This window comes from Oreochromis aureus, linkage group 5 (genome assembly GCF_013358895.1).
Source record: "Oreochromis aureus strain Israel breed Guangdong linkage group 5, ZZ_aureus, whole genome shotgun sequence".
NCBI classification, from domain to species: Eukaryota; Metazoa; Chordata; class Actinopteri; order Cichliformes; family Cichlidae; genus Oreochromis; species Oreochromis aureus.
The window spans coordinates 24,328,827-24,350,746 of NC_052946.1; the positions used below are offsets into that span (position 1 = coordinate 24,328,827).

Here is a 21,920-nt window from a genome sequence, read left to right on the forward strand (position 1 = left end):
ACTGTACTCCACGTACACAGGAAGCTCACACACACACACACACACACACAGAAACCACAGCCTTTCTCTTTATCTTCATGCTTCTGGCTTTCTAGAAACTTGTGCCGTGACTGCAGTGGCCTTTTCAAAAGCAAAAACTATAAAATTACACTGCAATTTAAAAAAAGAAAGATCTCAATTAGAACATCTGCACTTCTTCATCTTGACATTTTCACTAAAACTGTTTGCCTGCTTCATAAAACCACACACACACGCACACACACACACACAGCTGTTCCCTCTTACATTTTAGCACCATGTTATGACCTTCTCAAAACTGCTCACACAAACTTATGAAATTATCTGCTGCAATTTTTTTTTTAAAAAGAGAAAAGCAAAAGAAGGAAAGAATGCTTTTCGAACGTCTGTCTAACAAACCTGACTGTTTTTATCATGCAGAAGGGGATTGCTATAAATTACAGACCATTTATAAACAGGCGTTCAAACAAAGTGATTTATGAGGAATGTAATTTCTTTAAATCTAGTTTCTTCTGTGTCTATGTGCTTTAATGAACTACATGTGACTGCTGTAACCTGCCTGCTGCTGCTGGTTTCTTTTTACTATAGCAATGATTATTGCTTTAGACTTTCTGTTTCAATGATATGTAAAATATGTTTGCACTACCATAAAAAAAGTTCTATTTGAAAAATGCAGATGTGCTTTTTTGCCTAAGGCCTCAAAAGGTATTTGTTCAACCTCATCCAGCAGGGACAGATAAAGTCCACAAGACTTCTTAGAAAGAAGCTCATTTCAGGATTTCTGAGAAGACGCTATTCAGGATCAGCACGCTCTCCTGGGTATGGCTATGATTATGACGCAGGATATTTCACATATTACTCTGCTTCCAAACTACCACATATGTCTGGGTGATGGCTCTGAGTATTATTGGAATAAATATTTTTGAAAAGCCGGACAGGATGTGCCACAGATTTTACAACAATACGCAAAAACCCGGCGTCAGAAATCATCTGCAACAGCCCTTATTTGGCCAGATTCTCGTAAATGAAACAAGATATCAACACCTACATGCATTGGAGTGTAAGCTGCAGGCCGATGCAGGGATCTATTAGATACATTCCCGAGAAAATAAATACCAGGAGAGCTCAAATAAGCAGAAATGTAACTGCAAATGAACTATAGGTTAATCTAGAGCTGCCTGTGTGCAAACAAGCCACAACAGAGCAATAAAAGAGAAGATTATCAGAAGCCACAAACTGAAGCACAATCAGCTTTTCCCTGTCTCTACGGCAGTCTTGACCCGGTTTATATATTTTTTTTAGTTTATTGTCACAATAACAACTTGTTTTCTCGAGCGTAATTACTCTAAAGCTCCTAGAAAACCTTTCGCCGTGTTTTTCCACCAGGATCGAGGGAAATCTATATTACTGGAAATAGCCAGTGAGCATTCCTATTATCTTTAATGTCGAGGCGGTGAATTCCCAGAATGAAGGCTCTGTCAGGGCCGCCCGGCGGGGCGGAGTCAAGCTCTGCAATTATTCCTGGAAAGCGACTAGGCAGAAGCTGCCGCGCGGTTCCTGGGAGCGGAGCGCAGGTTCAGCGAAGGCGGGGAGCCGCCGGGTGAAACGAGGGGAGAGATGTCGGAGAAAAACAGCGCGCTTCGAGGCGGTTATCCTGGGAATTAACCGAAAAAAAAAAAACCCCACACATGCATGTGCGAACCCGGTTTGTCCGTCGGAGGAGCGCTAATAGCGAAGCTGTAGCCCTGCCGCGAAGCGAAACAACCAGCGGCGGTTGGAGCGGAGTGGGAGTTGGTGCGGCCGGCGTGACGTCAGAGCCGCCGGTGCTGCGAGTTCTCAGAATAGACTTCTAGGAAACGGTAAATTTTAAAAGCCAAGCCTTTACACTCTGTCCTTCACACATCGGGATCTCATTCTGGCGACAACACACTCCAACACAGTGCTGCGGAGAGCTGAGCTTTACAGTAGAGCCGCTTTTAGGTCGTTTCTATTATATTTTATTGTTGTTTTCCTCTCCGCTGATCAGTGTTAAGGACAGGACTGTTTGCGTGCGCGGAGCTCTTCGGGTTACAATCGAGCTATTCATACATGAAACCCATGTCACCGCGGATTGTTTGTTAGCCAGATTTTTCTTTTTTTTCCTCCTTTTTCTTTAGATATATTTTAGTCTCTGTAGGTTTTGGTTGTTTTCTGAAGAAAGTCCGACTGGATTTTAGCCCAGAGGAGTGAAGAAATAGCATGATTCTTTGTGTACCCGGGTGAGTTGACTTTTCTTTGTGTCTCTGCTTTCTTTTTGCTCGTCATTGTAAAGAAACCCAGCCGGGAAATTTCAGTTTTTATATATATGTATTATTTGTTGCTACGTCCAAAATTGCCTTAATTGGCCTTAATTATTGTTATTGTTGTTCAGGTGAAAACAAGACAAATGCAGGCCTGTTGCAACATCTAAAGTAACCTTTTAAAAAAGACTAGTTATTAACCAGCAAAGCTGAGTTCATTTTTTTTTAACTCAGCAGTAAAAATAAGATAAAATGCGATAAAGTCAGTTTTTTGAAAAATAAATAAATAAATAAATGAGCAAACAAATATTAGAATTCCATGGTTAAAAACAAGGAAGCTATGATAAATCGTCCTGCTGTGTTTGTTTATGTCTGTTAACCAGTATCTTCCATCTGATTTCCAGTCCTGGAGCTCATCTGCCCACTACCCCGTCCACTGAATCCCCGCGGGGTATGCGGGAAGGAATTGTAACCCCCACTCCCTGCCTCCAAAGCACCAGTCCACGATGGGACCCCACAAAAGATCTGAGGGCCATTACCAGCAACTTCTGCTACCTAGAAAATTCAGGTGTGGTTTAAAACACGCTTCACATTTGTTCTCATTCCCAAAAAAAGGAGAAAAAAAAAGCATTCCTAAAAATCCTCGATGTGTTCCAGGTATTGTTTGGTACGTTTCATTATCTGCTCTGAGAGATTAGTTGATTGTTCAGTGCTAAGTAAACATCAGGCTTCATGCAGGACAACATGATCTGTTCACAGTGACTAATATTTAGGAATTTGTGTGTGTAGGATGGTACTGGGGAGCTGTGACTGCAGCCCAGGCCCACGCTGCTCTTCAGCAGGCATCTGAAGGAGCCTTTTTGGTACGGGACAGCAGTCACCCTCTGTACATGCTGACCCTGTCGGTCAGAACTGCCCGCGGCCCCACAAGCATACGGATCCAGTACAGCTGCGCCCAGTTTCTGCTCGACTCCAGCTCCCCGGCCAGACCCAGCCTGTCATCCTTTCCCAACGTTCCCAGTCTGGTGCAGCACTACATGGGACCAGAGAGAAAGGCAGAGGAGGGAAAAGTGGAGGAGGAGCCCCCTTCAAAAGCCTCTCAGCAGGGCATCCAGGAGACCACAGTGGTACTAAAACTCAAGCAGGCTCTGTACAAGCCCCAAAGCCTCCCCTCTCTTCAGCACCTCACACGCCTCGTCATTAACAGACAAACTGACTGTCCTGATCAGCTACCACTCCCGAGGCCCCTGCTGCGTTACTTACAGGACTATCCCTTCAAGGTCTGAGGGGGGGTGGAGGAGGAGAAGAAAGAGGAGGTTCACCGAATCACTATTAACAGCTGAATCTCAGCTTACTTAAAGGAAAAAGAAAAAAAAACACTGTTAAGCGGGCCCTTTGTGCCCGTAAAAGACATTGCTGCTTCAGCAGTTGGAGGCCAGTTGCAAAAATACTGGACACAGGGTGATGTTTTTGGTGACAAAATGTGTACAAATTCAGTTAATACTGACGTGTCTGGTTTCAGACTTAAATTGTTGAGGACTGGATGTCGAAGCACCCCAGGAAAAAGGAAAAAAACAACAACAACAACAACAAAAACTTGTGAGAAACATGAAGTACTGTACTCTGTTTTATGATGGATGTGGAAAATTGTCCATATCTTCCCCCCTCCCTCATCAGTTCTGGATGTATATAGTTTCCTGAGAAGTACACTGATTACACTGAGACATCTTTTATGCCATTTTATTTTTGTTTTCTCAGTACAGCATCTTTTTGTACCTTTTACATGTGTACATTTTTCTATTAAAACCACCAGCTGGACTCTTGGCGTGTCATCCTTTTACATTTGTATCCACTTGTTATTCATCTGTGTTGTTTGAAATGCCAAACGTTACTGTTGTGTTAAGGCTTGCGATCGCCATCACCAACCCCCGCATGACGACTGCTCTTGTGACACTTGTTAGGAAATATTTTCCCTTAAATCACCTTTGAAACACAAAGACTTAGTGGCCTTTAAACTCTAAGTATGTGAGAGAAGCAGATTGTGTGAGGAAGTAAAGGCCATGCTGCGTGAGCTTTTGCTCAACAATGCACGCCGCTTGCATCTGAGTCAGCGAGCGGACAAGCTGAGGGGAGGACCGTTCGTCAGCGGATTCACAGAACTACTGAATGCTTCCTGGGAGGAGGGTGAGCTTCTGAGAGGGAGGGTTCCGAGAAAAGCTTCGGTAATTACCTTCAGCTTTGGAGCCTGCGTTTTTTTTGTGCCATCTTGCACACATTTTTTATTGTGACGCAGGATGTGATCACGACTGTTACTAGATTAAAAGTGCAGCGGTGACATGAAAACAATGCGCGCTTGTGCAAATTATGAATGCTGGGTGTTATCAGATCAGTGTGAGCGCGTGCTTGGTGGTTCAGTGGGGGTAGGGGAGCTGAGGCAGCGGCGACCTGAGCTAAAGAGCTAAAGCCAGTGTAATAGGATCTCAATTTCTCAGTCCAGAGCCTGCTTGTGGTCCTTGTTTGACTTCTTCCTTCTGAAGGATGCAGAATCGAGGCCTAGGAAACACAAAAAACGAGCCGGCGTCACCGATGCTGAAACCCCAGACACCTGAATCAAATCACAGCGATGGCCCTAAAGTGGGCTCATGCAGAGTGATTTCATATGAAAACTGATATTGATGTAAAGCAGTTTTATAGAACAGACCTGCCGGTGATGTCATGCCGTGCCTCCTTAAACTGCAGCCCGTCCACGTTCCCCTCCACCCACTGTCGAATGAGTGGGGGGTGTCTGGGGTCCACCTCCAAGTAAGCACGACTGTTTCTCACCAGGAAATAAAACAAAAAAACCACAAAAATGTAGCAAAAATTACTCATCAAAAGGACTCGATTTTGAAAAGAAACCCTGAGATGACAGCAGCACATGCCTGGAAGTGCGCTGCATTCACTGGAAGTCTTTTAGAAAGCTTAACACATTAAAGAGGCAACACGATACATGTGTTTTTCAGAACATGCTGTTCTTGTGACAAGCCGCTTTTGCCTTTAGGAATTGAACACAGGTGTGTCCATCTGTGTCTGAGAGTTGGCTTTTTTTTGGTTTTTACCCATAACTGGACAGAATCTGAGGAGCCAGGGTCAAAATCTGCTTGATCACTTTTAGGCCATCTTTGCCTCCGTCTAAAGCAGCCGGGTCTTCAAATCTGGGGAGCAGCACACAGCAAAAGCACACACTATAAAATAGATCATACCATGTCACATATTTTAAAATGTTTTCTAATGGAATCTGATAAGCTTATTTATCAGATTTACATTTTATCAGTGTAAAGGTTTTCCCTAAAGGGTCTTACAAAAACAACAAAACCAAAACTGGCCTACGTATTTAATTCTTTTATTTTTTTTAGTATTTACAATTTCTTTATTTCACTGAAATGCATAATTACAATAAAAAGCAAAATAACATGCAAATTACAGCTGAAAGTAAAGAATGAGTGCACATTTCCTTCACTATGATCATTTCTTCTAATTTAAAGATCCCAACATTGATTAAATGGTCACCTACTCATAAATAACAAATATTAAACAGTATGTTAATATTGTTGTATTGGTTTTATTGTATTTATTAAACAGCTTTAACAAATACAATGTTTAACAAATTGTAACAATTGTACAATTTTTTACAAATATAACTATATTTGTAAGCAACCCGAAACAGTAAATTCTGCTTGGTTTTATATTCCCAGACATTATCTTTCATAAATCTTTTATAGTTTCATATATTTCCACCTTCTCCTATAAACCCAACAGATGAACGCTTAACGACATTGTAATTATTCACAATTGTTGTTGTCAATTATTTTAACAATGCAACCTTAATAGCTTACTCTAAAGATTTGCACATTCTGCATTTAATAACAACTTCTGTGAATCCAACTGAATAAAGCTTTTTTTTTAATGTTAAACATAGACAGGTTAAATATATATAAAATGAGAATGGCTGATTGCATTTGTAGTCACCTTAAAATTTCAGGTTCAAGGGACGCCATGTCTTCTGAAAACAGGTACGGAGGGTTACTGACCAAAGTTGTAACTGGCCTAATGAGTCTGAGTAGAGTTTCTGCATCTGATAAAAACAAACAAACAAAAAAATCTTTTTATCAGCAGAGGGATTAGCTTTGTTATTTAGAAAAAAACATGCAAAACTTTCACTGACCCTTCATGACATCGATGTGATGAATCTCTAATCTATCCTCAAGTCCCAATCTGCAGACGAAAATCCTTTTTCAGATTTTATGAAATCTTTATAATAACGTAATGTAATCTTTATAATAACGTAATGTAATCTTTATAATAAAAATAAATCAGTGCTAAAGGACATTTACAACATAGTTTTCATGGGTTATGCTGCAATTACCTTAGTGCGTTCTCTCTTGTTAAATCCACGGCATCCTGGCTCTGATCCAGGGCGACGCCTTTAAGCTGGAAAACAAAACACAAGAGCTAACTTTACGCAGACGTTTTCTCTGTTTTCCTGTATTTGTATGCACGGGAAAATTTGGACATTTTTACTACTTTACAATCTGCTAACAGAGGAGAGTCTAAAATATGCAAACACGATATCACAGTATAACTGGAGTGCATGTTTGATCAGCTGAGGTGAGAAGATGTACATGTGATGTGAGGATAGCAGCTTATCAACTGGAAATCTATAACTAATGATTTATCATATCGGTTATCCTATTGATTTTTTTTTTCACTGTTAATCGATGTGGCTCGGCTACAGGGGAGGGGGGGAGCAGGGGCTTCAGGGTGTTGTGTCAGGGGAGGTTGACCCACACAGCTGTTCTCCATCACCGGGTCATGCCTTCCCTATTTCAGGAGGACCGGACGAGAGAGCGGTGTGTGCTGCGCAGAGCGACGCAGCTGGAAAGCTGCACCTTAACTCTGTAAATAAAAAAGACACTTAACAAACTGTAACGCTGTGGTTGTCCGGTCCTTCACTGTTATAATCTATTAATAGTAAATAAATAAATTCATTAAAAAATGAAACTTGACATACGGTCATCACAAGCCTCGAAAAAACACTCAATTAGCTCAGCCTAAAGAATCCACTGTCAAATATTCTTTAGAATAACTCAATGACACATAAAAAGCTGCAGCCTTTGTATCTATGCTCACTGTTAGGTTAAGGCAAGAGTAACAATCATCTATTTAGACTTAAGCTGACAATAGTAGTGAGCAACACTTTCCAATGGCTATGGATCGAAAAGCTCAAACAGCAGTTTGAGTGTATAATAAGGCCATGACATTCACCCCTGTCAGTACCTGACCGAGGTGAGCATGGTGTTCCATTCCTCCAGAGGAATTTATTCAACTTAGAGAATTAATGCCAGGATTGAAACTGTTCTCATAACACATGACTGCCCACCAACTTACATTGTTGTTTTTCATAATTTGTAATTTTTCTCGAACTGATGCATCATGTTCAGCATCTAAACAAGCTGACATTTGCTTGTTATATGGGATTAGTTTTGAAAATGCTTGGTGCTACAGGAAATGTCACAACTTCCTGAAGAGAACATGAACGTCTGTACACAACGTTACTGATTGCAAAGAGTATCCTGATCAAAACCACAGATGTTCAAAACACAACCTCATCTGACAGATGTTAATGAGGAACAAAAAACGTCTGGGTCTTAAGATTTTGCAGACATGACCACTAACTGCCAGACATTCAGTTGTTAGCTTATTTGGACGCATGACTGTCATGGTGACAGTGTAGGATCAAGCGAATAAGGCCCCGGTCACACAGGCTTAAAGACCTGTCAGTGACCATCTGGCAACCTCCGGGTCATGGAGGAATAATGAGTTTACCCTGACCGATTGCAAGTGGTTGCTGAAGGCTGATGGCAGTCGCTGGGAAAATAATTGTTAAAGCTGCAGCCACACATGCCTAAAGACCGGACTCTGACCCCCTGACAACCACCTGTTGCAAGGGAAAAACATGTATTCTCTGACTGGTTGTCACAAAACCCGTTGTGATCGCTTTGTGTTACAGCATGTTGCTGTGATCATAGTTTGAATGGTAGTGACAGACCTGTCTACAAACTAGTGCAAATAATTCAATGCTTCGTTTAACACTTGGCTCTGAAGCATGTGTTAAACGATGTAAATGGAAGTGTTTCCCCCTCATTTGCGACTAAAAACAGTCCTACAATAGATATATTTCATCACAGCATCCCTAAAAATAACTATAATAATAGTAGTAATGATAATACATTTTAATATTATTTTCTGGCATTGTCTTCTAACGCTATATTTTGCTAACTCCTCTACTGAAGAGCGAAAACTGCCCAGCGTTGTTGGTGTCATGATGTCACAGTGCGCTCACACAGAGGCGTTACTCCCTCAGAAGGGCAGTTTGTCATTAAAGGACTAAATAAGTCTGTCGTTGCTGCAGCAGAAAGAAGATGGAGAGGCAATTTCATAACACAAATGAGTGATGCAGATTTAAAACACACTTTAACTGAAATATAGCAAAAGTGCAAACTGTTCTGATAATGCAGGGGCGATGTTGTGACTTAGAAAGTGTCCGCTTATTTTTATTTGTTCTCTAAATAGCGTCAAAAACGTTAGCTAATGTAGCCTAAATCACTCAAGATTATTAGCTAATTTTAGCTTTCTGAGCCATTAGTCTGCTGGTATATCGCTAGCTGCCAGCAAAAGGGGCTGATGTAGTTTATTATTTTAGTTTGTTATAGATGTCTATTCCTGTTCTGCGCTTCATTGTTTGTCTACACTACAGCTCCAGATCCAACTGAGAGCAAGTCAAAAGGAAGTCTGTGTCCCGTAGCAGCCCGTATTCAGTCTGAATATTGTTATAAACATGGATCAGTTTATGCCTTTTATTGCTTTGCAAACTCTGTTTCACTGTTACATTCAACTTTTGGGTGACAGCACAAAGTCTCAGAGAGGAGCATTGAGAGGGAGAGAAAGGGAGAAAAAGAGAGAGAGAATAAATAAACAGGCAAGAGTGGACATGTATATTTTAAAGGGAGTGGAGCTTCTGTTTTGCCCATTTTCTTTGATGACGATTTTTCCTCCTACTGTCGAGGATGGTTCTTTCCAGGTACTCTGGTTTTCTCCCACAATATAAACACATGCAGTTAGTGGGGTTAGGTTAATTGGTGATTCTAAACTGCTCATAGGTGTGAATGTGAGTGGGAATGGTTAGTGTTGCCAGTGTTAGTCCTGTGACAGTCTGGCAACCTGTCCAGGGTGTATCCCACCTCTCACCCTATGGCAGCTGGAATAGACTCCAGCCTCCCCGTGATCCTGACAAGGATAAGTAGGGGAAAATGGATGGATGCATGGATAATTTTACATTTGTCTGCTTTGCAGTAGCACACTTAGAAATGTCAGTGGACGTTCTAAAGAACATATTTATTGATATCAATAGTATGAATTTGCAATAAGTTTTACACAGTCAAAATCAGAAAGCCTCCAGAAGTTGTATTACAATATGCAGATGAACTGTTAACTTAGTCTGATACCAGACTGGATAAATTATACAGCGTGCTGAAGGCTGACGGCATATGATACCTGCAATAATATCACATACTTTGCTAATTAAATTGCAAAAATATTTAAAAATATAAAAATGAAAGCTTTTTTCACAAGCCAATAAAAATGCACACGGGCCATTAAACTCTGATCCACTGACCTGAGGGTTGTTAGGTGGAACACTGAATTATAATTCATATTAATTATTAAAATCGACACTATCATAACGTCTGGATTTAGCAGCACAAAAACTTGCCTCCTTTTAATGTCAGAAAGCTTTCCAAGAAAACAGAGTAAAGGTACATTTTTATGCCTTAGTCTAGACTTCATATATGTCTTATTTTATTTCATTTGAAAATATAATTTAAATTTTATGCCTGAAGGGCAACAACGGCAATCTCTAAAGCAACCACAGCAATAACTTGGCGCTTCCATGCAACCAATTTCACCCAGTGAGGGTAGAAATCTCCAGGAAGAACTGAGAACCAGTTGGGGGAATACACATTTTTCCCTAGCAACCAGTGGTTATATCACAACCAATGAGAAACCTCAATACACTGCATAAATTTCACTGGAGTAATGAAAAATTTGACTCATTGTCAGTGTATTAAGACCCAAAGTGAGGGGGAATTCATTAATAAGTTAAACAGCCTTTTTCCTGTGGTGTGCCTTATTGGAATTCCACTCATCTGAAAACTTATGACTAACACAAATTTCTACCTGAGGCAGACTCTTCAGCAGGCTAAGAGAAATGGCACCAGACCCACATCCCACTTCCAGGCACGTAGGCTCCATCTTATCAGGCACGCCCATCTCAGTCTTCATCTGCAGATCATTGAGCACCAGCTCGACCAACTCCTGCATCAGCAAAGACGAAATAAAAATCACATTTTGGTTTATGTGTGATCATTCGCTGGGTCTTCACTGTGAACATGCGCTGCCTCGACTTTTCTTCTACCTCCGTTTCAGGTCGTGGTATGAACACAGGAGGCCTCATCTTCAGCGTCAGGTCCCTGAAGTCCCACTCTTCAATCACGTACTGCACGGGCATCCTAACCCACACATGAAACCATGTAAAAATTTTCATTGAAAATCATTTAAATGCATATAGAGAGATCTATGCACAAACTCACCTGGAGAGACGTCTGGTGCAGAGCTTCCATATCTGCTCTGTTTGTTCTCGGCTGAGAAACTCTGTTAATCTCTCCTGCTCAAGACTTTCTATCTGGATAAAGAAACGCTATGTGAACTTGATCCACGTTTACTGCATGTCAGTGCAAGTGCTGAGGCAATGTAGATTCAGCAAATTACAGTTTTAGCTCCGAGAAGATGAGCAATGATGTACTGGCTGGACAGCTCAGGCTCCGTCACACCTCTCTCCTCAAAGTGCCTCTTCCATAAGTTCACCGCCTGAAGTGGTGTAATCCTGCCTGCGGGTAAGGCTGGAGCGCTGCATGTACGGACAGCATGGGACCTCCAAAGTACCTAAAAGCATTACACTTAGGATTTATTTTTATAGCGAGCATTATTGCCTTTATTTTGATAGTGAAGCAGTGAGGAGTAGAAAAGAAAGAAGGGAGAAAGGACGAGGGAAGGCACGCAATAAAGGGCTGAGGGTTGAACTCAAACCCAGGCTGCTGAGTTCCGAACCATATGGCACATGTTCACCAGCTCAACCAGGGAGCCAAACTGACACCCGTTACATTAAAGTTTAAATAAAATTTCCAAGTATCCAGAAACCAACTGCGTTTTTTTAACACTGATGTTAGACTCCCATTCAGCACTTCCTCTGGGGAATTTCCGGCAACTTTGGAAATCATCATGATTTATTTTGGATCAAACCTCAGACACCACTCACAATTACTCATAACATGTGTCTGACTGACAAGTCATAATTAATTTTCACTTCCTCCCTATAACCGTGGGGTTAATAGGGAATCTGTAAGTCAAGTTAACTTACATTACTACATCTCCACACAGTTTAATGTAATCCAGTAAGAGAGAACTGTTATTATTAGTTACTGTATGTATATGGACAATAATCCTTTTATTTATTTATTTGAGTTATTTAAGCTTATATAGTATTTATTTAGTATAGGGTATAAGATATGTGTCATGATAGATAGATAGATAGATAGATAGCTAGATAGATAGATAGATAGATAGATAGATAGATAGATAGATAGATACTTTACTGATCATCACTTTACTGATCCTGCAGGGGAAATTACTATGTGATAGCAGGAGCATAAAGAACTATAACCTACAATAAAATTGCTTGAAAGTACCACAGGCTCATAATAAAGGCCTTATAATGTGAAGTAGTGCAAAATTTTATATGCAACAGTGATTTAAAAAAAATGAAGCAAAAGAAAGACAAATAAATACAAAATAAGGCTGGGATTGTGCAAACAATAAATTATACTAGCATATAATAGTGCAAACGGCTTCAATAAATAGCAAGTACAATTTCAAATCCAGCAGACAGCAAGCAGCAGGAAGGTTTGATACTGATAAGTCTGAGGAATGCAGACAGGTGTGTTCACCTGTCAACAAGCAGGAGAGCTTTTGTAAAGCTTTATCGAGAACAGCAGGAATGTTTTCCTGAAGTTTCCTAAAGGCTTGAGTCAGTCTGAGCTCTGCTGCCTCTGTAATGTGTGTGCCTGCCACTTTATTTTATTAAAAAGAAGATAACAGAAAACAGATTTGGTCCAGTTGCGTCAATGGAAATCAACTGATAAACAGTTCAAGAAAGTCATGTAACTTGGTCTGTGCTTACAGGTGCGTCAGTTTGTAATGTGAGTAATATTTCCAGTTAGCAAGGCAACGGGAACAGGTTTGGACTGTTGGTTGGTTTTTAAAGCCGTGACACTGACATACTTTTGTTTGTTCAACACGTTGGACGCAACGTGTCGACTTCCGGGAAAAAAAGTCAAAAAAATAACTTGACCAGTTACCTTTGGTCCACCACTCCTGCACCCAAAACATCTGTAGTAGCTTGTACTCAGCGACCTTGTCCACATGGTTAACAGTATTAAGTCTTTACATCGTTATTCATTGGGTTTCCGGAGTCTGTGCGCTCTCAGGCTGAATTCGCTGCATGGCGGCAGTAGTCTGTTAGATCAACATGCTACACTTTACGGTCCTGTATGAAATTCAAACATTTTTCTGTGTCGGAAAGCTAACTAGCGGGGCTCGAAATGTGTCCTGCACGCGGCACAGAGAGCGGCTGCGGCGTAGTCTGCGCAGCGCTGACGCTACTGAACGACGTTGCTTTCACGGACTGTAAAACATATAAAGCATTGCCGTCATAGACGTTAAGTCTGTAAAGTAAGATGGTAAAATAGCATCTATAAATGTAAAAGTCATTAGCAAGTAATAAAAGTAATATTACATTTGGTAAATACTACTATTCGAAACCTTTAAATTGTCTAAAAGAGAAAATTTCCTTAGTGTTGTGCAATTGTTCGGGGCCCAATACTTTAAAGCGTTTTTATACGACAACAGAGTTCGTGTTACTTTTATATTAATTTTAAAACATTATTGGTGCTACATACATACGACTTCCTCTGTCTTATTGTTGCCTTTACAGTTTTTGCAACGGCAGTTTTTATTCCAGGGCTAAGTTACTGGGTGTCCCTGAACGCGATATTATTGTTGTTCTTCCCTGTCTGGTTTTTGCATGCATTGATGTGTCGAATTATTGAATAGTTTGATGCCTGGGTGACCATAACCTCTGCTTAATACATTAATAACAGATTTTATAGGGCGTCTTTTAACTTTAGACCTGCTTTTAAGTACCGAAGGACGTCGCTAGCTTGTCTTTAAACGTTAAAGCTACATGCTAGCTCATGCTGCTGTAAATAAACTGGGAAGACCCAGAGGAAACACACAGGAGATACCTTGTTAACGCAATTTGGGGCAAGTTGATAGGGCTCAGCAGGGTTTACACACCTCTGGATTAGTTCTCCATGAGGATAAAATCTATGATGGGCATGCCCACTCGGATAGAGTGTATATTTTTCAGTGAGTTTCACCCTACTCTTGGACCCAAGATAACATATCAGGTAAGTGTGCAGATGGTCTGGTAAAGTAGTTTTATTTTTTTTTATTTTTTTTATATATCCACTGTCGTTATGATTGTCTTTATAACTGCCCCAGTTGCGAGCTTGTTCGTGCCCTGAGTGTGTTTTAAACGTGTGAGGCAGGTTTTTAATCCTTCATAGTAATTTGGCATTGACGTGTACTCTGCCTAATCCGTCTGAGCTCATGTATCTTATTGGGTATAGTTTGTCATACTGTGTCCTAACAGGTTCCAGAAGAGTACATCTCACGGGAGCTCTTTGACACCGTTCAGGTTTATATCATCACCAAGCCAGAGCTACAAAACAAATTAATAACAGTGTATGTAGTCTTATCCTGCTCGTCTGTCTCCCTGCCTTGTTTGAAGTCCTTAGTATTTAAATAATAGTGTATTAACTTAATAAACCAATCTCTCTTTTTTTTTTTTAATCATAGCACTGCAATGGGAAAAAAGTTAATTGGCTGCCCCGTGTGCATCGAACATAAGAAATATAGCCGAAATGCCCTCCTGTTTAACCTCGGCCTTGTTTGCGATGCCCAGACCAATACTTGCGGCCTGGAGCCTATTGTTAAGAAGCTATCTGGGTACCTTACAACTCTGGAGGTAAAGAGTATCATATTTTCACATGTTCATGTGATCGCTTTCTTCAGGATGATTTCTTAGAGATTTTCTGTCTTGTTGTGTTGCAGCTGGAGAGCGGCTTTATATCCAATGAGGAGAGCAAACAGAAGCTTTTACCCATTATGTCGACTTTGTTAGAGGATCTTAATGCCACGGGAGCCTGCAGCCTACCCATTGGTATTATTTGGCATCTTACTGGCTATATGTTTTATCTGTGGCAAGGAGCAGTATATCTTTTTAATATATAGCTGTGGTCACACGTTTACACACATTCATCATGGGCATGAATGTCATGGTAATTTTGGACTGTTTCCTTGAACTGTTCTTTTTTCCAGGGTGGAATTATTTTAAATCTTTAATGACTTAAAAAAACAAGAATTTGGCGCACAAGTTAGAATTTATTTTGGATTTTCTCTAATCCACACAGGGTCAGAAGTATACATACAGACTCAAATATACACATTCACTTAAATCTTTTAATAAGTGGTGCTGAAGTTTCTACAATGTCTTTTAACTCTCCGAGACTAACTTCTTGTTAGTGATCATGATTTACACGTTTTACATGATTTTCCTGGTACTTGCTCTTTTCCAGCATAAAAACGCTTGTTTGACATCACCCATTAGATTGGCCAATACTCAGAACAATGGGTATAGGAAGGGAAATTATAGATTTCCCTTCCACAAGTTTGACTGCAGATTCCAAGATAATCTGTTTAAACAACTACATGTAAGTACAATGTATTCTGATGTGTCAACACTCTGCTGAAGTCTGGAAGATTGTCACCATCACATGAGAGCAAATTGGTTAGGATTTTCAGGAACAGCCCAGGAACCACCAAGGCTCAAAGCAGCCATAAATAGGTGCCGACCAAGAAAGAAACCCCTGCTCCATAGTTGACAGCTGCCCACACAGATAAGCCAAATGCCTTCTGGTGAAAGGTTTTATCGACAGATGAGACAAAGACTCAGCTACAGTACTGTAAAAAAGTACTTGCTCCCTTCCTGATTTGTCACATTTACATGTTTTAGATCATAAAATAAATTTTAATTGTAGACAAAGACTAAAGACCTGGGTAAATACAAAATGTACACAGCGTTTATAACTGAATCCTGTACAGTCTGTGGGTTTCAGGCTGTGGAGGTCCAAAGTTCAAATGTGCTTCGACCTCCTACCGTCTACTTTTATAGCTAGATTAACGCAAATATGATGTTGTGTAATTAAAAATCAGTACATACAGACGCTGCAAAGACTTAAAGCTGTTATCCGGGTAAAGTTGATTACTCCATCAAATAGGTCTTGATGCATGCTCAATCATCCAGGTAAGTAAATCCCAAAAGGTTGATTCTGTTCATCTGAATGTAGCGTTTTCAATGGAAGAAATGTTTCGTCATTCATCCAAGTGACTTCTTCAGTCTCAGCTGACCGCAGGTCTTTGATCAATGGGCTTTGATCAGTGGTTGTTGATCAATGGTCATGACAATTTGCATATTAATGATCAAGGAACTGACCTCAAGCCCATTGTTCATTCAGTGGGCTGGTTTCAGTTATTGTGCAAATGTACTGTTTATAAGGTTGGGGAAACCTGCAGTCAGCTGAGACTGAAGAAGTCACTTAGATGAGTGACGAAACGTTTTTCCCATTAAAAACGCTACATCCAGATGAACAGAATCAACCTTTTGGTACTCCATCAAATACATATTAATATTAGACAATAACTAGAGTAAATACAACATGCATTTTTTAAGTACATTAAGGATGCCTGCTGTATGTCCATTCCACCCTAGAAAAAGAAAAGCTCAGAGAAATCTTTAAAAGCCCAAAATTGTAATAATGTCCATGTACTTAGTAATACTGTGGCATGTGCTCTGTTACTGTGCTGCAGATCATACTGAAAGGATCATAAACTATAGAGCTGCAGCTGCTCTACTAGACAAATCATGTCATTACAGCATTTCTAAATGAACTCAAGCATCTAGAATAGAATAGAATAGAATAGAATAGAATAGAATAGAATAGAATAGAATAGCCCATTATGTTCATTATACATGTACAACTAAATTGTGGGTCATCCACACCAGCTGTGCCGGAATAGAATAGAAATAGTAAGACAGTAGGAATAAATAACAAGCAGGAGAAATATATACAGGACAAGATAAAAGCTGATGAGGCTTACTCAGGCCATGGCTCAGATTGGTTGGTTGGTTGGTTGGTTGGTTGGTTGGTTGGTTGGTGGGTGGGAGGGCAGGGGTGGGGTTGTGTTTGTCAACAGTCCGAATGACCCAGGGGAAGAAACTGTTTGTCTGGAGGTGGGGGACCTGATTTACTGGAGGTTCCGACCAGAGGGCAGCAGGTCAAACAGGGGTGGCGGGACACAAAGGGTCACCTGTGATGGCCCTTGTTTTCCTGAGACAAGAGGATCTCCAGGAGTGGCAGAGAGCAGCCACTTATTTTGGGGGCAGTATTAATTACCTTCTGCATAGCCTTCCTGGTTTTAGTAGTTGCCCCTGCGTGGCAGACATCCAGGCAGTAGGACAGCACACACTTTCCACTGAGGAGAGCTTTGTTATGCATTATGTTCCCTAACAACAAGTTTTCCAATATCTCTGATAAGCCCTTATCAGCCAACCAACATGCTGCCTGGGCTATGGTCCAAAGTGAAATTATGTGGTTGTTTGGATTGATTAGTTAATGTAAGTCAAGACAAAGCAGTGCCACTATGCAAGCAGCTTTGCTCTGACTGTTACTCTTTTTAGAAATTCAGAGATGGGAAATGCAGACTGATGTTTCTGAGTCAAATTTTATTTTAAGAATTTACCAGCTGCACATAGGCAGTATTCACATGTTGGTTGGCAGCAACAGATGTCATCAAACGATTTTTTTTAAACCGCTCTTACTCTTGTTTGTTGTATCCTTTTTAAGATGAGTCTAACACCATTCATCTAAAGCTGATCCAGCTGCGAAAAGACCCCCCAATAGTTCAGGAGTACGACGTGCCAGTCTTTACCCAGTGCAAAGATCATTTTATCAAGTCTCAGTGGGATCTCACCACTCAACAGGTAGGCTTTCAATGTCAACAACCTCTGGCTGCAGCTCTTGAGAGGTATTTGATAGCACTCTAAGAAGTGCTTGGAAGAAAGATCAGTGTTTAAACACTTGTTATCAGCTGTGCTGGAAGTGATATAAGCACGTTTTTATATCCTTTGTTTTATGATTTGAAAGAAGGCATTAGTGCAAGACAAGATGCTCTTTATTGGTACAATACTGTTTTATTGCTTTTATAAGTTAACATGTTTACAGCATTTAGTTAACCAGTAATGCAAATAGCACTACGTGCCTCTAACCCTTATCTATTTGCTGCTAACTGCAGATTCTTCCCTACATCGATGGATTTAGACACATCCAGAAAATTTCTGCTGAAGCAGACGTTGAGCTGAATCTTGTTCGTATCGCAGTGCAGAATCTCCTGTAAGTATTTTTCAGCAAATACAGTTGTACTCTTCAGTAACCTCACACACGTACTGCTTCATCACAGAACTCTGTTTTATGTCGTTGTTTTGATTAACTGATAAACCAAGTGTGAACACCTCTGTAAATGCAGAAGTTTTAATAGTTTCCTGCTCTGGACCATTCAGGTGGGTGCTAACACAATCCCACAATCTTCCCAGGACCTCTTGTAGGTTAACATCCCAGCAGATTCACTTCAAGGTCAGGCCGTACAGTACTCAGAGAAACCTTAAACACACACACACACACACACACACACACACACACAAGAGCTCAGTTGGCATGTTAAAGTTCGTGACAGCACAATTAGAAAAAGACTGAAGAAGTATGGCTTGTTTGGAAGGACTGCCAGGAGGTAGCTTCTTCTCTGTAAAAAGAACATGGCGGCACAGTGTAGGTTTGCAAAGTTGGATCTGAACAAACCACAAGACTTCTGAAACAATGTCCTTTAGAAAGATGAGACCAAAAGTGTTGACATTTAACCAGAATGCACAGCGCTGTTTGGCAAAAACCAAACACGGCATATCAGCACAAACACCTCACACCAGCTGTCAAGCACAGTGGTAGAGGGGTGATGTTTTGGACTTTGCAGCCACAGAATCTGGTGACCTTGCAGTCATTGAGTCAACCATGAACTCCTGTGTATCCCAAAATATTCCAGACTCAAATGTGAGGCCATCTGTCCCAAAGCTACTGTAAAGCTTGGCCAAAACTGGGTTATCTGACAGGACAATGATCCAAAGCACAGCAGCAAATCTGCAACAGAATGACTGAAAAATAAAAGAATCAGGATGTTGCAATCACCAGTCAAAGTCCAAACCTCAGCCTGATTGAAGTGCTGTTGTGGGACCTTCAGAGAGCTGTGCATAAATAAATGCCCACAAACCTCAGTGAATGGAAACATTATAACACAATGACGCGAGAGACTGATAAAGTCATAGAGGCAACGATAAGCTGAAGTTATTGCAGCTAAAGGTGGTTTTTCAAGCTACTGAATGAGGGGGTGTACTTGCATTTTCACTCTGTAGTCAAAATACACTTCAAAAAGATGTAATTACTTCTCTTTTTAACTTCACAGGTACTATGGTGTTGTGACTCTGGTGTCAATTTTCCAGGTATTAAACTAATCTCACATCACATCACACATATATGAGTGTAGTGGAACAGTTTATCAGGGACCATTAGGGCCGTCTGCGGGATGTTAGTTTTAATTGAAAAGTTGTAATTTTTTTTCATATTATTCCTTCTTTATTCTGGAAATGTTTTTTTTTTTTTTTTTTTTTCTGTTTTTGTGAAAGTGGATCTTTTTGTGCAGAAATAATAACCGTAAAGCAAGCATCAGTTCTGAAGGCCATTCTGATAAATGGGTTCATTTATTTCAAAAGAAAGTCAATTTATATACTGCACATTGCTCTCTATGCGCCACTTTGAATACAAAATGTTAGGGCAGGTTTTTTAAGTGAGGGAAGGCTCTAGTTTTCTGATATTCTGCTGTGAAAAAAATTCAGATTATTTAAAAGTGGCTAATACTTCCTGATGACTTGTTCTGGTTGCCTTCTTGTCTTTCTCTAGTACTCTAATGTGTACTGCACCACCCCAAAAGTCCAGAGCCTCATAGATGACAAGTCCATTCAGGAGGAGTGCCTTAACTACGTCACTAAGCAGGGTTAGTTGGGGTCATGTCCATTAAAACACAAGTGTTAATCTTCATTTATTTTGTGACGTTAACTGTGCAGCTTTGCCCTGTCACTGTCAGGTCAGAAACGCGCGAGTCTAAGAGATGTGTTCCAGCTGTATTGTGGGCTAAGTCCGGGAACAACAGTGCGAGACCTTTGCTCACGCTACTCACAGCAGCTTCAAAGGGTCGACGAGAGGTTAGCGTCGCTCAAATTATCAGTTCCTGAAAAGACTTAGCGCTCCTATGAATTCAGGTCAGAGTGGCACTGGCTCATACTGTATGTGTGTCACGTCACTTGTTTCTCCTCAGGAGGCTGATCCAGTTTGGACTAATGAAGTGTCTTATTCGACGGCTGCAGAAGTATCCCGTGAAGGTGATTCGCGATGAGAGAAGCAGGCCTCCTCGACTCTATACCGGTTGTCATAGTTACGATGAGATCTGCTGCAAAACAGGCAGGGTTTGAAGCCTTCTTTGATTGTTGGACAAAACTTAAGAACTGATGGTGTGAAACAAGTGTGCTTACAATGTCCTGATTTTACAGGGATTACTTACCAGGAGCTTGATGAACGTTTGGAAAACGATCCCAATATTGTCGTGTGCTGGAAGTGATGGGGCAGAAGGGTACAGCAGTGCCTAAGCAGCCAAAGATGCCTTGAACAAGAGAAGGAGGTTTCTTCAATTAACAGAGAAAATAATGAGTAGCATTTTGCAGTTTTCTTAGCTTAGTTTTGTTAAAAAAAACAAACTTGAAACATTGGATATCAAACTCATTATGTGGCTATACAATCCATTCATTAAATGGAAAAAAGGCTAAAAATATGTATTTATGTGGGTTTCATACTTCATACATATTTTACTATCTTTATTGCTTTGACTCTACTTATAACCCCAAATTCATCTCATTTTTACTGCACAAATAACATTCCAACATAAAAACAGATTGCACTGCCACATACCCTTTAGCTGATTCTTCCCATTCCTGGAGGGTTGAAGATCCCTTTGCAGTTAGTTAATGCAATATTATTAGCATTATATATATAAAACTGTTGTTATAATTTGTTGGAATGCAAAAACATAACTGAAACACACTGGCATGTATTTGAATTTGTACTTTATTTATATGCTGCATTTCTGCTCTAACGGAAGCACTGAGAGCGTTTCTTACTGCAAGATACATCCACCCATTCACACACAGATCAGGGGCAGTTTGGGTTCATTGTTTTACCCAAGGATATTTAAATATGTCGAATGGAAGAATCACTGACCTTCAGATTAGTAGGTGATGAAGCATATTATTTATAACTGCTTACAAAATAGTAAAGACTTTTTAATGTAACTTAGCGGCAGTAAAATTAATCTTGGGAGTGAAGCCCTGGAACAAGCAGGTGTACAGTCTGATGTTATCAGACTGTGAAGAAAATATATGAAATAAAATGCTTTGAAATTACACCCACCATCAATAAGTTTTTAATAATAATTTCATGTACTTTTATTTAACAGGATGACTTGAATTTCATGTTTGCAAGTACTTTTTACACTACCATATACACTCACCTTAAGAAGCACACTGGTTCAGCTGCTAATAAGATCACACAAATATCTAATTAGCTAATCACGTGGCAGCAACTAATTGCAGACTTGTACTGAGACTTTTGTAGACCTGCCAAAGTTCACAGCAAGCATCAGATTGGGGAAGAAAGGTGACTTAAGTGACTTTGAATGTATCATGGTTGTTGCTGGTCTGAATATTTCAGAAACTGCTGATTTACTGGGATTTTCCTACACAACCATCTCTAGTGTTTACAGAGAATGGTCCCAAAAAAGAGAAAATATTCAGTGAGCGGTACTTCTCTGTGCAGAAAGGCCTTACTAATCCCAGAGGTAAGAGGAAAATGGCCAGACAGCTTTGAGCTGATAAGAGGGCTACAGTAACTCAAATAACCAGTCGGTACAACCAAGGTATTCAGAGAAGCATTAATGAAAGCACAACATGCCAAATCTTGAAGTATATGGCCTACAGCAGCAGAAGACAAAGCATCGGGTGCCACTCCTATTAGCTAAGAACAAGAACCTGAGGCTACAATTTACACAGGCTCACCAAAATTTGGACAACAGAAGATTGGAATAATGTTGCCTGGTCTGATCTCAATTTCTGCTGCAACAGAGGATCAGATTTTAGTG

General features: G+C 40.4%; 3 protein-coding genes across 8 annotated transcripts; 2 read left to right on the forward strand and 1 right to left on the reverse strand.

Annotated features, from left to right (window-relative positions):
* Positions 1-1,553: 1,553 nt before the first annotated feature.
* LOC116334233 (cytokine inducible SH2-containing protein) lies at positions 1,554-4,115 on the forward strand. 3 transcript variants are annotated; one of them, XM_031757602.2, is made up of 4 exons: positions 1,554-1,877; positions 2,175-2,276; positions 2,702-2,865; positions 3,087-4,115. In XM_031757602.2, exons 2-4 carry the CDS (start codon positions 2,257-2,259, stop codon positions 3,581-3,583), a joined length of 681 nt encoding a protein of 226 aa, XP_031613462.1. In that variant the 5' UTR covers positions 1,554-1,877; positions 2,175-2,256; the 3' UTR covers positions 3,584-4,115. The 3 variants fall into 3 exon arrangements, with proteins under 3 accessions (XP_031613462.1, XP_031613461.1, XP_039468078.1); XM_031757601.2 differs by having other exon boundaries at positions 1,554-2,276; XM_039612144.1 differs by lacking the exon at positions 2,175-2,276.
* hemk1 (HemK methyltransferase family member 1) lies at positions 4,022-13,090 on the reverse strand. Its single transcript, XM_031757599.2, has 11 exons — positions 12,809-13,090; positions 11,163-11,336; positions 10,985-11,076; positions 10,810-10,903; positions 10,572-10,709; positions 6,703-6,767; positions 6,502-6,551; positions 6,306-6,411; positions 5,396-5,491; positions 4,999-5,109; positions 4,022-4,850 (listed from the first exon to the last, which is right to left on the reverse strand). Exons 1-11 carry the CDS (start codon positions 12,872-12,874, stop codon positions 4,778-4,780), a joined length of 1,065 nt encoding a protein of 354 aa, XP_031613459.1. The 5' UTR covers positions 12,875-13,090; the 3' UTR covers positions 4,022-4,777.
* On the forward strand, positions 12,484-21,188 carry nprl2 (NPR2 like, GATOR1 complex subunit). 4 transcript variants are annotated; one of them, XM_039612141.1, is made up of 11 exons: positions 12,484-12,632; positions 14,164-14,255; positions 14,370-14,538; positions 14,625-14,733; positions 17,477-17,613; positions 17,925-18,022; positions 19,140-19,176; positions 19,634-19,727; positions 19,818-19,935; positions 20,049-20,191; positions 20,281-21,188. In XM_039612141.1, exons 3-11 carry the CDS (start codon positions 14,377-14,379, stop codon positions 20,346-20,348), a joined length of 966 nt encoding a protein of 321 aa, XP_039468075.1. In that variant the 5' UTR covers positions 12,484-12,632; positions 14,164-14,255; positions 14,370-14,376; the 3' UTR covers positions 20,349-21,188. The 4 variants fall into 4 exon arrangements, with proteins under 4 accessions (XP_039468075.1, XP_031613456.1, XP_039468077.1 ...); XM_031757596.2 differs by lacking the exon at positions 12,484-12,632 and adding an exon at positions 13,511-13,918; XM_031757597.2 differs by lacking the exon at positions 12,484-12,632 and adding an exon at positions 13,513-13,918 and having other exon boundaries at positions 14,141-14,255.
* The last annotated feature ends 732 nt before the right edge of the window (positions 21,189-21,920 follow it).

What these genes read in the sequence shown, in the direction of transcription:
- LOC116334233 (XM_031757601.2), top strand. Translation starts at nt 2,257, where the DNA reads ATGATTCTTTGTGTACCCGG. An exon ending in ATGATTCTTTGTGTACCCGG is followed by an intron (nt 2,277 to 2,701) that starts GTGAGTTGACTT and finishes TCTGATTTCCAG; the next exon opens with TCCTGGAGCTCATCTGCCCA. An exon ending in CTGCTACCTAGAAAATTCAG is followed by an intron (nt 2,866 to 3,086) that starts GTGTGGTTTAAA and finishes TTGTGTGTGTAG; the next exon opens with GATGGTACTGGGGAGCTGTG.
- hemk1 (XM_031757599.2), bottom strand. Translation starts at nt 12,874, where the DNA reads ATGTGGACAAGGTCGCTGAGTACAAGCTACTACAGATGTTTTGGGTGC. An exon ending in CTTGAACCTGAAATTTTAAG is followed by an intron (nt 5,492 to 6,305) that starts GTGACTACAAAT and finishes GCTGCTCCCCAG; the next exon opens with ATTTGAAGACCCGGCTGCTT. An exon ending in CGGCATGACATCACCGGCAG is followed by an intron (nt 4,851 to 4,998) that starts GTCTGTTCTATA and finishes TGTGTTTCCTAG; the next exon opens with GCCTCGATTCTGCATCCTTC.
- nprl2 (XM_031757596.2), top strand. Translation starts at nt 13,823, where the DNA reads ATGAGGATAAAATCTATGATGGGCATGCCCACTCGGATAGAGTGTATA. An exon ending in GACCCAAGATAACATATCAG is followed by an intron (nt 13,919 to 14,163) that starts GTAAGTGTGCAG and finishes GTGTCCTAACAG; the next exon opens with GTTCCAGAAGAGTACATCTC. An exon ending in GGGATCTCACCACTCAACAG is followed by an intron (nt 17,614 to 17,924) that starts GTAGGCTTTCAA and finishes TGCTAACTGCAG; the next exon opens with ATTCTTCCCTACATCGATGG.